The sequence below is a fragment of the Epinephelus moara genome, chromosome 2 (assembly GCF_006386435.1).
Source record: "Epinephelus moara isolate mb chromosome 2, YSFRI_EMoa_1.0, whole genome shotgun sequence".
NCBI classification, from domain to species: domain Eukaryota; kingdom Metazoa; phylum Chordata; class Actinopteri; order Perciformes; family Serranidae; genus Epinephelus; species Epinephelus moara.
The window spans coordinates 23,226,366-23,242,677 of record NC_065507.1 but is presented as its reverse complement, the minus strand read 5'-3'; the positions used below and the strand labels follow the sequence as shown (position 1 = coordinate 23,242,677).

The 16,312-nt window shown below is 39.4% G+C and overlaps 1 protein-coding gene across 3 annotated transcripts; it reads right to left on the bottom strand.

The window, feature by feature from the left end:
* Window positions 1-981: 981 nt before the first annotated feature.
* Window positions 982-12,555, bottom strand: LOC126398392 (uncharacterized). 3 transcript variants are annotated; one of them, XM_050057710.1, is made up of 15 exons: window positions 12,396-12,555; window positions 8,556-8,837; window positions 8,355-8,443; window positions 7,535-7,711; window positions 7,193-7,433; window positions 6,917-7,072; window positions 6,669-6,778; window positions 5,207-5,314; window positions 4,267-4,625; window positions 3,780-4,037; window positions 3,690-3,742; window positions 3,174-3,352; window positions 2,901-3,073; window positions 2,597-2,811; window positions 982-1,753 (listed from the first exon to the last, which is right to left on the bottom strand). In XM_050057710.1, the coding sequence occupies exons 1-15, from the start codon at window positions 12,400-12,402 to the stop codon at window positions 1,509-1,511; spliced, it is 2,652 nt and encodes an 883-aa protein (XP_049913667.1). In that variant the 5' UTR covers window positions 12,403-12,555; the 3' UTR covers window positions 982-1,508. The 3 variants fall into 3 exon arrangements, with proteins under 3 accessions (XP_049913667.1, XP_049913676.1, XP_049913659.1); XM_050057719.1 differs by having other exon boundaries at window positions 4,267-4,544; XM_050057702.1 differs by having other exon boundaries at window positions 983-1,753; window positions 4,267-4,679.
* Between the last annotated feature and the right edge of the window lie 3,757 nt (window positions 12,556-16,312).

Sequence of the window (16,312 nt, the reverse complement as noted above, 5' to 3'; positions counted from 1 at the left end):
GTCAATTTTTGGAAGCTCCTTGGATATTTACTGATGGGTCATTAAGTTTTGTCTTCACTACGTGTGGAAAAATGTCAGTGAATGAAAAGATAACTCATGTTGTTTCTGGCATTTGTATGAATCTTACCTGCAAGGTGAAGGAAAATAAAGTGGCTGCTAGTTTGTGCTTAAACTCTACTATCCTTGTGTCAACATGCTGACTGTGTTGTTGTCTCTCACTGATACAGCCCAGAGTAAGCACACATGGTTTTGCTGAAGTTACCAGATTTCTAACTCGCAGACACTTGTTTGCATCATTTCACATGTGTGTGTGTGTGTGTGTGTGTGTGAACTCTTGGTTGGTTTGCCCCCTCTTGCATCTTTACATTGACTCTCTATGTGCACCTCCTGAAAAAGCTGCCTCCTGATTAAGTCTGAACGCTTTCTCACAAAGATGGGTTCATGCTTCTGCTCAAGGGTGATAACTTTGGCCTAAGAATAATGGCAGCAGTGACAGCAAGAAAAACAAGAATAGTATATTGTAAAAATGATAAATGTAATGTAACAGTTTCCGAGCGCACCAGAACAGTGCTCCACCACTTTATTTCCTCAAGTGAGGAAATAGAATATTTGCAGTTTGCATAATCCAGTTGAAATGTATTTACATTTTTTTTAAGCGCTTAAAAATCTAATCATCCGTAAAGTGTTTGTCATGCAAGGGAGATGATAAAAACAAGCGGAATGGTGAAAGTTGTCATATTGACATTTAAGGTGTGTTAACATTCCACCTTAAACATTGCCGGTACTACTGGTAGCCTCTGAGCTGCACAGTGAATTGTATTATTTTTTCTCAGTCTGAAGCTAACTAACTGTTAACTAGTAAAGATGAAAAGGCAGCAGAACATATTTTCATTTTTTCGAACTGCTTTAATACTAAATTCACCCAATATGCATCTGGCCGATAAAAAATATGCTTGGCCAGTGGATTTTTTTCATCTACCAGTCAACTTGGCCTGTGAGTCAAAAAGCAATGCACTTACATATATTTTTACATCTATGCAAATACATATACTATTTTTGTAAATCATATATTGAATAAATAATCAAATACAGAGACAGTTATTTAAAATATGTTAAGGAGTAGTTACATTTATACCATCTTACAGTTACAACTGGCCCTTTGAGGGCAACCATAATACTGATTGGCCTTCAGTGAAAATGACTTTGACACCCCTGGTTTAGGTTGAAACAATCCATTTATTTCGGTTCAGTTCTACACTTAATTTAACTCTCAACGAGTTGTACCGAATGTAAACATGGTAAATTTTGTAAACATTATAAAATGCCTGTTTGAAATCATAGTTAAAACTTTGACAAACATTGCAAAACTCTGCACAGCAACAGTTTATTTGGTGGAACAGTATTCCAGTATTAAGTTCTTTGTGTCACATGTGACAGTGGAACAGTAGCAAGAACAACATAAATGCATAGACACATGTTGTAGGTGAACTATTGCTTTCAGAGACTGTTCACGCAACACCAAAAGTAGGGGCCTGCAGAATGCCCTCCTCCATGTATTTCCTGAAGTCCTCATAATCACTATGTATGGGCAAGCGGAGGATTATGAGGCAGGTGTTGGCCTCTGGAAACACTCTGTTGGCTTCGTGGATGAAGTGAATTTGTGGACGGTGTGGAAATCCGAGTGGAGGCACTGTTGAGGCTCCAGAGGTAAACTCCAGTACCTTCTCAAGTGTGATTGGACTGCATTCTCCTTCTGTAAGACAGAAAGTGGTGAAAAATGTATGGTATATACATAACCTAACCTTGTATAGGTATGAATGACAAAAACAGCAGTATAAACGTGAAGAGTACAATCTGGAAAATGTTTCACAAGTATTTGAAAAAATAAAACAAATTTAAGTAGTTCTTGTTAGTACTTGTTTCAGTCTATCTAAACAGCTAACAGTATGTAATGCCTTTCACTCCTTGATGCAGCTGAAAAAACAGTCCCTGAGGGTTAACCCTTGTGAGTCTTGGGCTATTTTGGCCGTTTTAAATTATTTTTGATTTTGCCTTTATACACCACATTAAAAAAACATGTTTGATCACATAGCTGAGGTTGTGCTGAAAAAAAAAAGATATCAAACACTGACATGAAGACAATTACTGACATACTATATTAACATACTAGACCCCAAAACACTCAAAAACACAAAACACTTCAACTTTATATGATCATATCTCCGTTTTTACTTGGTCTATCAACATCCAACAAAAACTAGCATGGAGTTTCCATATTGCACTTTTGATGGAAGTTGACGGTAGTGCTCCATATGGATTGGTTTTTGAAGAGACTAGACTCCCAAGGGTTGAAGACATTTTCATCTTTCCAGTGCAATATTGTGAACATGTAATTTGGTGCAATGTCAGCTGCTTTTACCAGTTGGATGTCTCCATCAACTTTAACAGAAGAAAAAGCACTTTACATCCATCTTCTACAAATTTACATATGGTAGTAGAGAGGTAATACCTGGACTGATGTGCAGTGCCATTCATAAATAAAAGATATAAACTGAAAGTGAAAGTGAAGTTATAACTAATGCCATAAATAGTATACCTTCGATATCAATGAGCCAGTCACGCCAATAGCATATTGTGCTGTTTTCTTTGGCTCTTTTGTTGCTGCCCTGCACAGAGTAGTCAACTCCAAATAGAGAGAAGAGGTCCTTCGCCTGCAGTGGCCTCTCCTCACTGACGAACATGCTGCGGAACACTGCTGGATTCTCTCTAAGCTCCTCCAGTAATCCTAGGGTTCTAAACCCCTCGACAAACCTGTAAAACATGTTACATCATCTGTGACTTTTCCCGGGCTAATCACAATCTCATTAATCTGACCAAAGAAAGGATAGGACAATGCTTACTGGTCCAGGGCAGTCTGCATCCTTCCATCGACAAAAAAGTCTGCAGCAGACTGGACAAGGGAGTCCTTCTCTTTCAGGTTGGAGACATGTCTCAAGGCACCTATAATGCTGAGACTGTCTGCTGCCTCTGCAATGGCACTGTTTGCCTCTTGGACCGTTGTCGCTTCCTGTATCTAAAAAGAGTTTATTTCTCATTAGAAATTTAATAGAAAGCAACTTGAGGGCTGTGTCACATCAGACTGTAAATTCAATGTATAATAAGCTCCTGCTTACTTTGATTAACTGTTGCCTGAAGGTATGGTCACAAACTTCATCTACATTGGCGAGGGATGTTGGTATCCCACAGATCTGCTGGAAAAGCCTTTCAGAGAAGAAATGTGGTCCAACTCCTCCATGAACGACACACACAGCTATCATTTTTGCCACCCATGTGTATAGATTAGTCTGTAAAGCTAAAATGAAAGAAAAAGCTGTAAATTGTTGTTCTGTTCTTAAAAATGTAATGGCTGATGATAATAAATTGTTATAGCACATTTCAAAACATGTAAAAGGTGTTTCAGTCAATTTAAAACATGAATCAATGAAGAATCCACACTTCAAGGCAAAAATAATTATTAAACAAAAATAACAGATACAAGTAAGGTGATACCCAGACAATGATAACACAAGATAATACCTGGCAAATCAGGCAGGAGAAAGAGTTCAGGGATAGCATTTCTTAAAAATTAGTTTCCATGTATAAACTTGCAAGGACCCAAAGGACAGTCATGAGAATGTGGGCTTACTTACCTTGAGTATCAAGAGATAACTGCCGATCTTTCTCGTGGCCCTCAAAGATGTTTTAACTGCCGATCTTTCTCGTGGCCCTCAAAGATGTTTGACTGGTGGATGGCCCTCATCAGCAGCCTTAGGTACTCTCTTGTTGGCCCACCTTCGTCAACTGCCCCTTCACCATTGCCATCTTCATCCACAAACACAACGTTCAATTTTGCTTCAGGGTTGAAGTTCCTACGTTTGAATGCTCGCAGGCTACACAGCAAGACATTATTCCTGCATACATTTATTTGGTTGCTGGTTGGACAGAAGCTTTCATCAACTTTGCTGACCAGTTTTTTCTGTATGTTCTGAAGATCAGTCCTGCAACCAAAAAAGTTAATGCATTTAATCATATGCCAAATGTACCACATTTTATAACAGTTCTAATTTTTGGGCTCACATGATTAAATGCAACAGGACATAAACATCACACTGGCTATATATATTTACTTTGGGTTACAGTGAGTCCTTTGTGTGATATAGATTAAGAGAAATGTACACTCAGACAAACAAAACAATATAAAGGCAGGGTTAATGAGAAGAAACATACTCATCCACAGGTTCTCCCAGTTGATGTTGTGATACATGTGACAGACTTTGTGAAACTGGCTCCTCTTGTTCATCAACAATAATGTCTAGATCCTGGGCAGATGAAGGAGTGAGTGGTCCATCTTCAAGAATTTGGATTTCTGTTGTGTATGAGAACAGGTTGAGTGGTGGCTGGGTGGAGGGCACAGAGAGTGGTGGCTGGGTGGAGGGCACAGAGAGTGGTGGCTGGGTGGAGGGCACAGAGAGTGGTGGCTGGGTGGAGGGCACAGACAGCGGAGGCTGGGTGGAGGGCACAGACAGCAGTGGCAGGGTGGAGGGCACAGACAGCAGTGGCAGGGTGGAGGGCACAGACAGCGGAGGCTGGGTGGAGGGCACATACAGCAGTGGCAGGGTGGAGGGCACAGACAGCGGAGGCTGGGTGGAGGGCACATACAGCAGTGGCTGATCAGAACTAGTTCACTAATCATTAAGTCGTGATTAACTCCTCTATGAAATTTGATCATGAGTTAATGAAGAACTGACCATTAACTAATAGTTAGTTCATCATTCGTTCCTCATTAGTTCCTCAGTAACTACTCTAATTTTATGTAGCTTAGTTCCAAAGTAACTACTCTAATTTTATGTAGCTTAGTTCCTCAGTAACTACTCTAATTTTATGTAGCTTAGTTCCACAGTAACTACTCTAATTTTATGTAGCTTAGTTCCTCAGTAACTACTCTAATTTTATGTAGCTTAGTTCCACAGTAACTACTCATGCATTCCTCATTAGTTCCTCAGTAACTACTCATTAGTTCCTCATTAGTGCCTCAATCGTTCGCATTAGTTCCTTAATCGTTCCTCATTAGTTCCTCAGTACCTACCCATTAGTTCCTCAATCATTCCTCATTAGTTCATCATTAGTTCCTCATTAGTGCCTCAGTAACTACACTAATTTTGTGTACCTTATTGTCAAGTGGGAAGAAGTAGAAGCGCTTTATCAGAGTGCATCTGTCTTTGGTCGGCATCTGTCTTTTAGTTCGAGGGGAGAACTTTTCAAAGCGTTGCATGACCTGTGTGGATGAAACAAACGGTATGTGAAATTAAGCAAGGCTAAGACTTAGACCCAGTTCAGACCAAAGACTTGCAACAAGACGAGTTACAACCTTGCAGCTACTTGCAGCGGTCTGCAATGCCAGTTTAGACCAACTCCACCAGACGAGACGGTGTACTGTCTCCACAGCAATAACTGCATGTGCTTCCATTCAACTTCTGGCTTTTGAGGTATTTGCTACAGTTGCATTTTTAGTAATGGAACAGGAAAACATTACCGACCTGAGATTCAGCTAGACTGCACTCATTGTGGCCTTAATACGCCACAATGACCTAAATAACCAGCTCTGATTATTTAGTCAAAAAGTATGTATGTATGTGACATGTGCAAATACAGGGAGCAGCAGCAACCCACTGTCCAACACTGGCACACTGTGAGGATGCAGACCGACAGCTATGCTAACAGCCCCAGGGATGTAAATGAGAGAGACTCAGGATCAGCAGGGATGGAGAGCTGCTGCCACAGTAAGCGAGCACGCCGTCTGCCAAGTCGGAGTCAAACTGAGGCCCTGTTTAGACGACAATGGTTTCTCTAAAAACGGAAAAGTCTGTCCTTTGCGTTTTAAAAAACTTCTGCGTTTATATGAGGACGTTATTGAAATGATCCCTGTTCACACGGAGCCGCAAAATCTCTTGGAAATGCTGTAGTATGCACGCCAGGCCGATGGGTGGCAGTGTAAATTTGCAAAGCAACACCACAGCATGACGCCATGCGCCTGCGCTGAAGCGCCTTCTTCTACAACACGGTGATTACAAACCACAACAAAGAAGACACAATGGCGAAAGCATGCACAGATAACTTTTTCTGGATGGACAACGAGGTGGAGTTGCTACAGTAACAGATCTACACTTCACTTCAAATCAAAAGGGTGAGCAGCACAAACAGAGCTCGGCATTGTTGTTGTGAAAGTTGACTTTCTTGTGCATGCCTAGTGACTGGAACCGTAATGTGCATGTGCGAAAAGTCTCCGTTTTCAGAGGAACTGCATATTGCAAGTTTACATGACAACGGAGACGCTGCCGTTTCCAAAAAATTGCACTCTGGAACCTGTTTTCAAAACGTTGTATTTTCAGACACTCAAAATGCAGCTGTCGTGTAAACGATCGGCCAAAATGCAACTAAAGTTCACTGTTTTCAGTTGAAATCGTTGTCGTATAAACGGGGCCTGAGACCAGCCAGTTCACATCGCTGCAACTTTCCTTTGCAATGTACGAAAACAGTTTTGTCTTGTCGTGAATCTTTGGTCTGAACTGGGCTTAATGAAACAAGAGCATCATCATCACTACTCAAAACTGGTAATACTTTTCACTTACTCTTCTGAAGAGTTCCTCAATGTCATCCTTATGCGCGAAGGTGTTAAATACCTCAACAATATACTGGATGAGAAAAGACCCCAGATCTCTTTGTCTATATGAGACAGTATCTGGAGGGAAAAACATACCCGAACAGAAAATATATTTGTTGTTACATAAACATCCTTTGCTGTTTTTCATGGAGATTATTAATCTTCATTGTGTTGTGAGGTGCAGAATAAGATATCACAATATTTGAGTTAACTGACCAGGAGTGCAGGAAAGAAGAGCAGTGAAGTCTTTTTCTTTGTGAACACATTTCACCGTATCAGCCTCTAAGTTGTCTTCATCAGCAGGCGGGGGCAGATTTGACTGTGACGCATCATCACTGACCACATCTCTAACAAATGCTGATCCTTCCTCCTCTGAAACACATGAAGCATACTTTAAAACAGTGTACGAGACCTTGCTCACTTAAAGACAAACAAGACTTCAGCAGACTCCTAAAATAATTTCTATAGATGTTTGTAATAGTTTGGGGTCACCTCCTCTGCACGCCTGGATGATGATGATCTTGGGTTTGTCCAGCAGCGCTGGACATTTCTCTGATCCCAAGTGTTTGTAAATGTTGTCGATGAGGAACTCATCTGGTTTCTCATCACCCTTTTTCCAGTCGACACCGAGGACTTTTCCCAGTTTCCCATGAGACATGATGACCACTATCACACTATCTGTCTCTTTGAGTTTCGGATGTTTAGAGAACTTAAGTATAGCATCATCAATCGCCTGTGAGAACACAAAAAGTCAGACATCTGTTACTATACCACAAAATCAACCAGGCAAAAAAAAAATAGGCTATATATATATATATATATATTATGCAGTACCTTTCCTGTGAGGTTTGTGTATTTCACCACCTCATATTTCAAAGCCGTGAGCAGTTTCTCCATGTTCTCCTCGTCCTTGTCAGCTCCATTTCTGTTCAACTTCTCATCAGTAAACTTTATATTAGTGATCAGCAGGGCCACACGGTTCTTAATGGATTTTTTGTCCACAGGGTAAACCTGAGAAACAAATTTAAAGAAGCAAGTATTACAAAAACACACCATGTGTCTGACAATATATTGTAGACTTTAATGTTTCTCCACTTGTCTATCCAAGAGAGGTTAAATCCATCATTTAAAGGAATACTTCACCCACAAAATGACCATTTGTAAATTAGTTGTGCCATGTTACTGTTGAATTTGCAAAGAAAACTTTTTTTCTTCACATACCTTCACGGAAAACAGCAAACATATTGATTTATTTATTGACTGGGGACCACTTTATCAACTATATCAAAGCATCCATTTATCTGGTTGTGTAAAGTGTCCTTGGGTGACTTATTATTATAATTATTATAAATATGCACATATTTGGGAAGTATTGAGCATATGACTAGATAAAAAAGACTTGGATTACTCAGCGTGAGTTGTGTGAGAATTTGTAACCAAATGTATTTTTAATAGTTTTGATGCTGTTAAACGTGGTGCCCAATCAGTTCATAAATATGCTGGCTGTTTTCGGTGAAGGCATGCTAGGAAAACTAAGTTTTCTTCACAAAGTCAAGGTAACAGGATTAATTAATATACAAATGGTCATTTTGTGGGTTAAGTATTCCTTTGAGGCCGTGTGAGATATTTGATGTGAGTTTTTTGAATGACTGACATTGTTATCTTTCACTTTGTCCATCCAGAATGACTCAGTGGCAGGGTTGAGGGTGATCGACCATTCCTGCTCACTCAGTCGCACTGCAGCTGGGGATAGCAAAACATTTCTGTTCAAAACAATGTACTTCTTTTGTGATTGTGACTGTGTTAAAGTATAATACAAGTCTGAATCAAAATAGGTTGAAATATTTCAGCTCACCGGGCTGAGCAGGTTGAACACAGGACAGGCCCAGCTCAGAGTACAGTGTTGAATCTCTGCTGTGAATGTGAGCAATCAGCTTCCTGCTGGCTTCGTCTCCTTTCTTCTTCACTGTGTCGATGAGAACGCGTGCCTTGTCTGCTGTGGTGCTGTACTCCTCAACTATTGAGTCTTTCTGGCCATCATTCAAGACGCCATCGTCTAAAAGGTCGTCCAGGAGCTGCTTAATCAGTACTTTGGACACTTTGTCCACAAATTTTCTCCTCACTCTGGCGAGCTCATCTGGAAGAGGGAATATGAAGCAACATTGATATAAACTGGCTGGACAAAATAATACAGACATCTGCAAGTACAAGGCAATACAGTTCAACGCACCACAAACTGCATCCTACATCCTTCAAAATTATCAAGTTGGATCAACACCTTTAAAAACAGTTTTAACAAAAATATTACACCGTTCATGCAGGTAGGATTTATTACAGGATGTTGTATTAACTGTGGTTATTTTTTTGTTTTGTTTTGTTTTTTTTGGGTCCTGGTTTAATTTGGTGGGATTCACACATGACTCTCACGTCAGTCCCGCGGGGATCACGTGTCTTGCAGTGGAGGAGTAATTGTGTTATTCAGGAGAAGCTGCAATGTACCCAAACAACCACCAGGTGGCATGTGTGAGCAGGAGGACGCCGCCATAACCATATGGCAGTAGCAGGGAGCAGCGATAAAAAAAAAAAACTGCAGTCAAGTCGGACAGTTTCCAGCAGCTTTCAAAGCACAATACAGTATTAGGAAGTCACAGAAACATTTACATCCTGATAGATCTGATCTGAATCAGTTTCTGTTGTAACAATGGTCTGTATGATAGATGATAACCTATTTAATTGACAGTAGCTTGTGAAAATCAAAACAGCATTTATTCTGTAATGTCCAATAGGCTATTATTAAATTATTTTACATAGAAACTCAACAGATAACAGGCGGACCACTACCGTCCTGATGACTGATACTGTCGATAGGCATCGATAACAAAGACTTATTATTACTGATGTTGCATGAATGATTTTATTATTTTTATTATTTTGTTATTGAGTTATTACTGAAATACTGCACCGTATAGGGCACCGCTCCGTTGGGTGATATCGGAGCGGAGAGTGCAGCCCTGCTCGCCTGGATTTGGCATCCACGGTCATTATTATGTGTATAGGCAAACAAACAACAACCATTATTCACTGTATTATTATACTTGTGGGAAGTTGTGGTTTATTACGTTTGTCATTAAGATACGACTTTATTCTCAACATTTCGAGTTTAATCATGAAATTTTGAGTTTATTCTTGAAATAGGAACTTAATTTTTTTTCCTCCTCTCATTTTTTTTTCTCTTCGTGTGGCCCTAATACTGTATGCTGTTGTAGTATTTGGATCAGAATATTTCCACCGATTCAGAGTTAAAAATAATAATAAAATAACTAGCCTATAGCACTAATTTGTGTAGAAATTCATATTTTAATGAAAGGGTTCTCTCATTTGAGTTTAGTCTTCAGCATTCTGTTGGCAGCAGTTTTTGCGCATTTTGTCATGTTATTAATTCAAGACACTTTGGCAGCGCTCCGAAAGGCATGTTTAGTGCAGCATTTTTCAATATTGCTATGTCAGCTTAGTTAGAAGCTTAAGTTTAGAAAAAATCAAAACAAGCTTTTATAAACTAATTACACAATTGTAAACAATCTCACAAATTACATTTTTGCCTCCCAGTTATTCCTCTGTCCATACTGTTTGTGTAGCGCACTTCACGCGTTACATTTTTTCAGCACATTCACACGTCATCAGCGCGGTCAACCGAAATGGGCTCTTTGCAACCCATTCAGAAAGCTGAACTGCTGTGAAAGAAGGGGGCAGGGCTCGCCTTTAGTCTGACAATTTACAGAAGGCAAAGAAACCTGACTGTCTCACCAAGGAACGCTATATAACTAGGATTACAGCACCCCTCCAAACGCCGCAACGGTCTGCCAGACCATCATATGTAACTTCATTGTTTATGCTGCCCGTGTGCTCAGAAGCACACAAAAAATGTATTTTTGAGTAATTTCCGAGAAGTTATGATAAAATAAAAATGTATTTTTGAGTAATTTCCGAGAAGTTATGATAAAATAAAAAATATATTACAGACTATAGAATAGGACTGACAACCTCTCCAATGTCTCATGTCAATTAATTAACACTATTTGTCGGCTTTTTATAATGCCTTTTTTTTTTTTTTTTGCTGCGCTGCTGCTGCTGCGCCATGTCTCCAGTTGAAAGTGGTGATTTGCTAAATACATTCTACAATAATAAATTAGATTAACTTTTGGTCTATAATATTGTTGGCTATATTACGCATTTTAATAAAAAACAACAACTTAAGAATAAAAGAAATAAACACTGAAATAATTAATGGAAACTTTTTTTTTTTGATACTGCTTGGTTCAGCCGCAGTCCCGCTGCAGTCACTGTTGAGATTACATTCGTTTTTTATTATTAACAAAATGTTTTTTTATTGACCGTATGAATGGTTTTGTTTTCAAATAAATATTTTGAAACAAAAATGTATGCTTTGGTGTACTTTGCAATATGTATAGCCTACCTGTATGTAGCCTATCAAAATGTATAATTTTCAGCAGGTCTGTGTGACCGCTGCTGCGGTCGGAGGTATAAATGCTCAGAAGTCTAGTGTGTTTCATTTTTGTAACTTATAGGCTTCAGAAAACATACAAGACACATTTTTAGAAAAAGTCATGGGAAGAGAAGCTTGTAGGTTTTATCTAAACAGAGTTATTTTCATTATAAAAACCCAAATGGTCTGTCAGACCGTCCTGGCTGTTCTAGTGTTAATGATGTCATTGTGATTATCAATTTCTACACAAATCAGAGCTATAGGCCTAGTTATTTTTTTATTTATTTTTAAACTCTGAATCGGTGGAAATATTCTGATCCAATTACAGTAGGCCCTATGTAGGTTAATTCCTGCTTTTAGTCATTAAAAATGTCAGTACGTTTTTGTTAAATGTGTAAGAATATTATATTATGTGTCTGTTGCACTGATTAGTCTGTCATTAATAACAGATTGTTGATTTTAAACAAGATGGAGCGCGGCCGCCACTGTAAAAAAAATGTGTTTAATGACAATCTTATCTGTTAAAAATGCGTTTAAAATGACAAACATATCGGTCACCTGTGTGTAATGGTTCATGCAACACAGCATCATCCTAGACGAATAATTACTGTGCATCGCCAATGTAGGCTATTAAAGTTTGAGTTTGAACGGCTTTTCTCAACCAGAAAATGGAGCCGTTTCCAGATAAGTTACTGTAGCCTACATGAATGACAAGTGATGCCTGTTATCACAGATCACGAACACAACACACATATGTACAGGTGAGACAAGGTTTATGGTTTTACCTTGTAGTTTTTGGTCTTTTGGTGATGTCATTTGCGCTCATGCTCCTACAATACAGTAGTACACTACCTGCAGTATAAACAGCGCCACTCTCCATTGCAGCCACATTGTGGTCAAACGTGGAATTGTCCCAAAATCTTTTGAGCTGCATGTGAGTACTCTGCTTCCACCTAGTGGCTACAGTCGTGACTTACATTTCACACAATGCGTGAATCCCACTCCGTGAGAGTGAGGTGTCCATTTTAACCAGTACCCACTGTAAACACATGTTGAAGCAATGCATAGCCTACGAATGATGCATGTGTGGGTTAATTAGCCTATTAAATGATGATCCATTAAGCATGAACTAATCATAAACTCACATTGTCGTTTCTTACCATGAAGGGCTTTTAGACTGTGAACTCTTACCTGCCATTTCCCAAATCTGTTTAAACCGAAGTCTGAAAAAAATTACTCAGGAAAACAGCTTCCAGCGGCAGCCTGTATGCAGGGACGGGTTCTAGTGATGTGTCGGTCACGAACGAAACGGCACATAGAGCCGGCTCTTTGAAGTGAACGACGGGAGCCGGCTCCCTTTGGTTTTATTTTTTTTCTGTTCAAGCTGCTTGTGATTGGTCAATACGTGTGGTGTCCTCTGTGTGTCCGTGGTGAGCAGATGAGGGAGGGGCGAGGGTTACAGGCACACACAGCACAGTGNGAGCCGGCTCCCTTTGGTTTTATTTTTTTTCTGTTCAAGCTGCTTGTGATTGGTCAATACGTGTCCTCTGTGTGTCCATGGTGAGCAGATGAGGGAGGGGCGAGGGTTACAGGCACACACAGCACAGTGAGCACATGAACAGGAGCGAGGGAGACAGAGAGAGAAAGAGAGCAGGCGCTACAGAGACAGACAACAAGCTGGAAAGGTAAAAAAGTTGAGAAAATGAATACAGCAGGAAAAGCAGTAAAATTTGGAATCATTTCAATTACACTGACAATACAAGGGCAGAGTGTAGAGTCTGCAAGACAAAAATCTCATATCCAAACAACCTGCACAGGCACATGAGAACTGTTCATCCATCAGTGCAATTGGAAGCAAGCAAACCTGCTATTAATGAAGGTGCCAGTGTGTCTACTGCAACTGCTGCTGCAGTTTTAGTTATATTCTGTTGTGTGATTCTGTAAACTTCTCTATGTTGTTTCACTGTAAATAGTTACAAGTTTAAGATAGTTAAGTGTTTAATAGTAAAAAGCTAAAAGTTTAAAATAATTTATTTTTTGTAGCACTCTGTAGAGTATATAATGCCATAGAAATAGTAGGCTAAACATTTGATACAATGTTTACGTTAGTAATTTATTTTACACATAATTTTATATTATTGTTGGTAATAAATTAATTTTAACAACAAAAATCTGAGGAGCCACTTGGGAACCGAAAAAGCCGGCTGTTTTTAGTGAGCCGAGCCAAAAGAACCAGCTCGGTATTCCCATCACTAAGTCGGGTTCATGGCACTGGCACTATCATCAGTACTAGCCTACAGTTCACTGCTGCAGGCTCAAAAAAAGAACCATTGCTCCAAAAGTTCCCTCATTTGTTATTTAAACCATATTTTAAATAAGCTGAGTTTATAAAAGCTCATCACCTTCCAACAGAAAGCCCTTCTTCCCTCACAGCACAGACACACACCCATACACGCAGCTTTCACATTCACATTTATTAAGTTATTTATCATTATTTTGTAAATAAATAAGCTTTTAACTTGTCTCGTCTCCTGTCATTGTTGCAGCCTAAGAGCCAGGTTTTAACAAAATCTTACCAATATTTCTTCACAAGCCTCGTCTCACTGAGTTTTATCATTAAAATTACCTTGTGGGTGATTAAACACATTTTCCCCCACACCTATCTTCACAGCCTTCCAATATGTGAGTAACAAGTATTGCATGATGTGAGGATGTTTCTTGCATTGCAACAGGGTAATCTATTGCCATCAAAGCTATCAAGAAACACGACTTCCATGCAAGTGTTGCTAAAATGGTAGCATCATGCAGCATGTGGCCAAAACAGAGCCACTGAACACGATAAAAAAGTAACAGTAAGAGACTGGAAGGTAGAGGACCTCATCTAGAGAGCACAAAGAGGAGTACCTGAACATGACACATCACCACAGGTAACAGGGTGCAATTTAGGGTTCAGTACTGCCCGAGGCTACTTCGATACAACCAATCTTACGACTAGTGGACGAGCCGCCCCACCTCCTGGGCTGCTGGATTTATTTAGCAGTCTGAATAAGACAAACCAACTGGAGATCTCTAAAGTTTGTGTTTTTAGTACAAAATCCTTAATTTAGTTCACTTCCTATAACAACAAGAGGGTTTTATTTTGAAAAGATATTCCTTGGTTATCAGAAGGCTGAAGTATTAACTGCTCAGCATGTTACTTTGTCTTCACATTTGCTGGGTTTAGTTAGAATGGATTTACTTTAAAGGGACATTTCACTGATTTTTAACCAGCTTTGTATCATAATGTGGGTGGTATGTGTAAATGAGCTGTGGTAAACATCCCTCCATCTTACCAGCGTCCAGATCATCTTGCTCATGTCTCTAGGGCTGTTGCAATGGATAGATAAGGTGTCTCAGGTGTTTCTGCCTCTTGAGCAAAAGCAAATGCTGCATTCATTTTCCTCTGTTTTCTCTGGTCATACCCCCAATTCCAAAAGCCTATATGAAAAGACCATCCTTCCAGCAGTGAACTACCTGAAGTCAGAACTTTGGGTTGTTAATGAACCTAGTTAAAATGTTATGGCTACATGTGCATGTAGCTACAAGACAAGGGATGAAGATTATTTGGATAGCCCAGTGTCACACATTGTGTAAAGGAGCACAACAGCAAGCGTTCCCAACCTGGCTCATCTCAAAACACCTGGAATGCTGAATGTGCCCTCCCAAAAAAAGACACAATATTGATTTTGTTAAGTTTTTATTTGTGGTTCTACATGTGCATGCAGACAACAGGCCCCTGGACAGACATATTGAAGGCCCCAAACCCCTACTACAAAAAGGCAGAACACCAAGATTTAAAAGAGACAACATGGCCGAATCTTTGTGGTCCTTTTCTGTCTCTGTCATCTCTTTTAAGTAATTTTATGTCTCTTTGTAGTTATTTTGTGTCCCTTTACATTTACAGGGCCCCTTGGCCTGTGTCATAATACATCTATAAGTTTTATCTTTTCACAAAGTAGTGCCTCAAAAGACACTGCAAGCATCATTTTAAACGCAGCTACAAGTCTGTGTTGAACAACAGTGAATCCTGCCTTAGAGTCCTGGGAAGAAGTAGAAGCGCTTTATTAAAGTGCATCTGTCTTTCAGTTTGAAAGGAGAACTTTTGGTAGCACTTTACAATAAGATACACAAAATTAGAGTAGTTACCAAGAAACTAATGAGGAACTAAGGAGTAGTTAATGGTCAGTTCTTCCGTAACTCCTGATCAAATTTCAGAGGAGCATTAAACAGCTAAGCTATATTAGGAGAAGGTTAAGACTAAAACATATTTAAAAAGAGAGTATAATACTAACGCTGGATTTATTTCTTGTGTGGACTGAAACTGTGTCTGCTGATAATGTGTAAATGTAGATGATAAACAAAATTATATTATTCACATAAACAAAAAGGGAGGGCAATTTTTTTTGTTGTTGTTAATTAAGGTCAATTTTTGGAAGCTCCTTGGATATTTACTGATGGGTCATTAAGTTTTGTCTTTACTAGGTGTGGAAAAATGTCAGTGAATGAAAAGATAACTCATGTTGTTTCTGGCATTTGTATGAATCTTACCTGCAAGGTGAAGGAAAATAAAGTGGCTGCTAGTTTGTGCTTAAACTCTACTATCCTTGTGTCAACATGCCGACTGTGTTGTTGTCTCTCACTGATACAGCCCAGAGTAAGCACACATGGTTTTGCTGAAGTTACCAGATTTCTAACTCGCAGACACTTGTTTGCATCATTTCACATGTGTGTGTGTGTGTGTGTGTGTGTGTGTGTGTGTGAACTCTTGGTTGGTTTGCCCCCTCTTGCATCTTTACATTGACTCTCTATGTGCACCTCCTGAAAAAGCTGCCTCCTGATTAAGTCTGAACGCTTTCTCACAAAGATGGGTTCATGCTTCTGCTCAAGGGTGATAACTTTGGCCTAAGAATAATGGCAGCAGTGACAGCAAGAAAAACAAGAATAGTATATTGTAAAAATGATAAATGTAATGTAACAGTTTCCGAGCGCACCAGAACAGTGCTCCACCACTTTATTTCCTCAAGTGAGGAAATAGAATATTTGCAGTTTGCATAATCCAGTTGAAATGT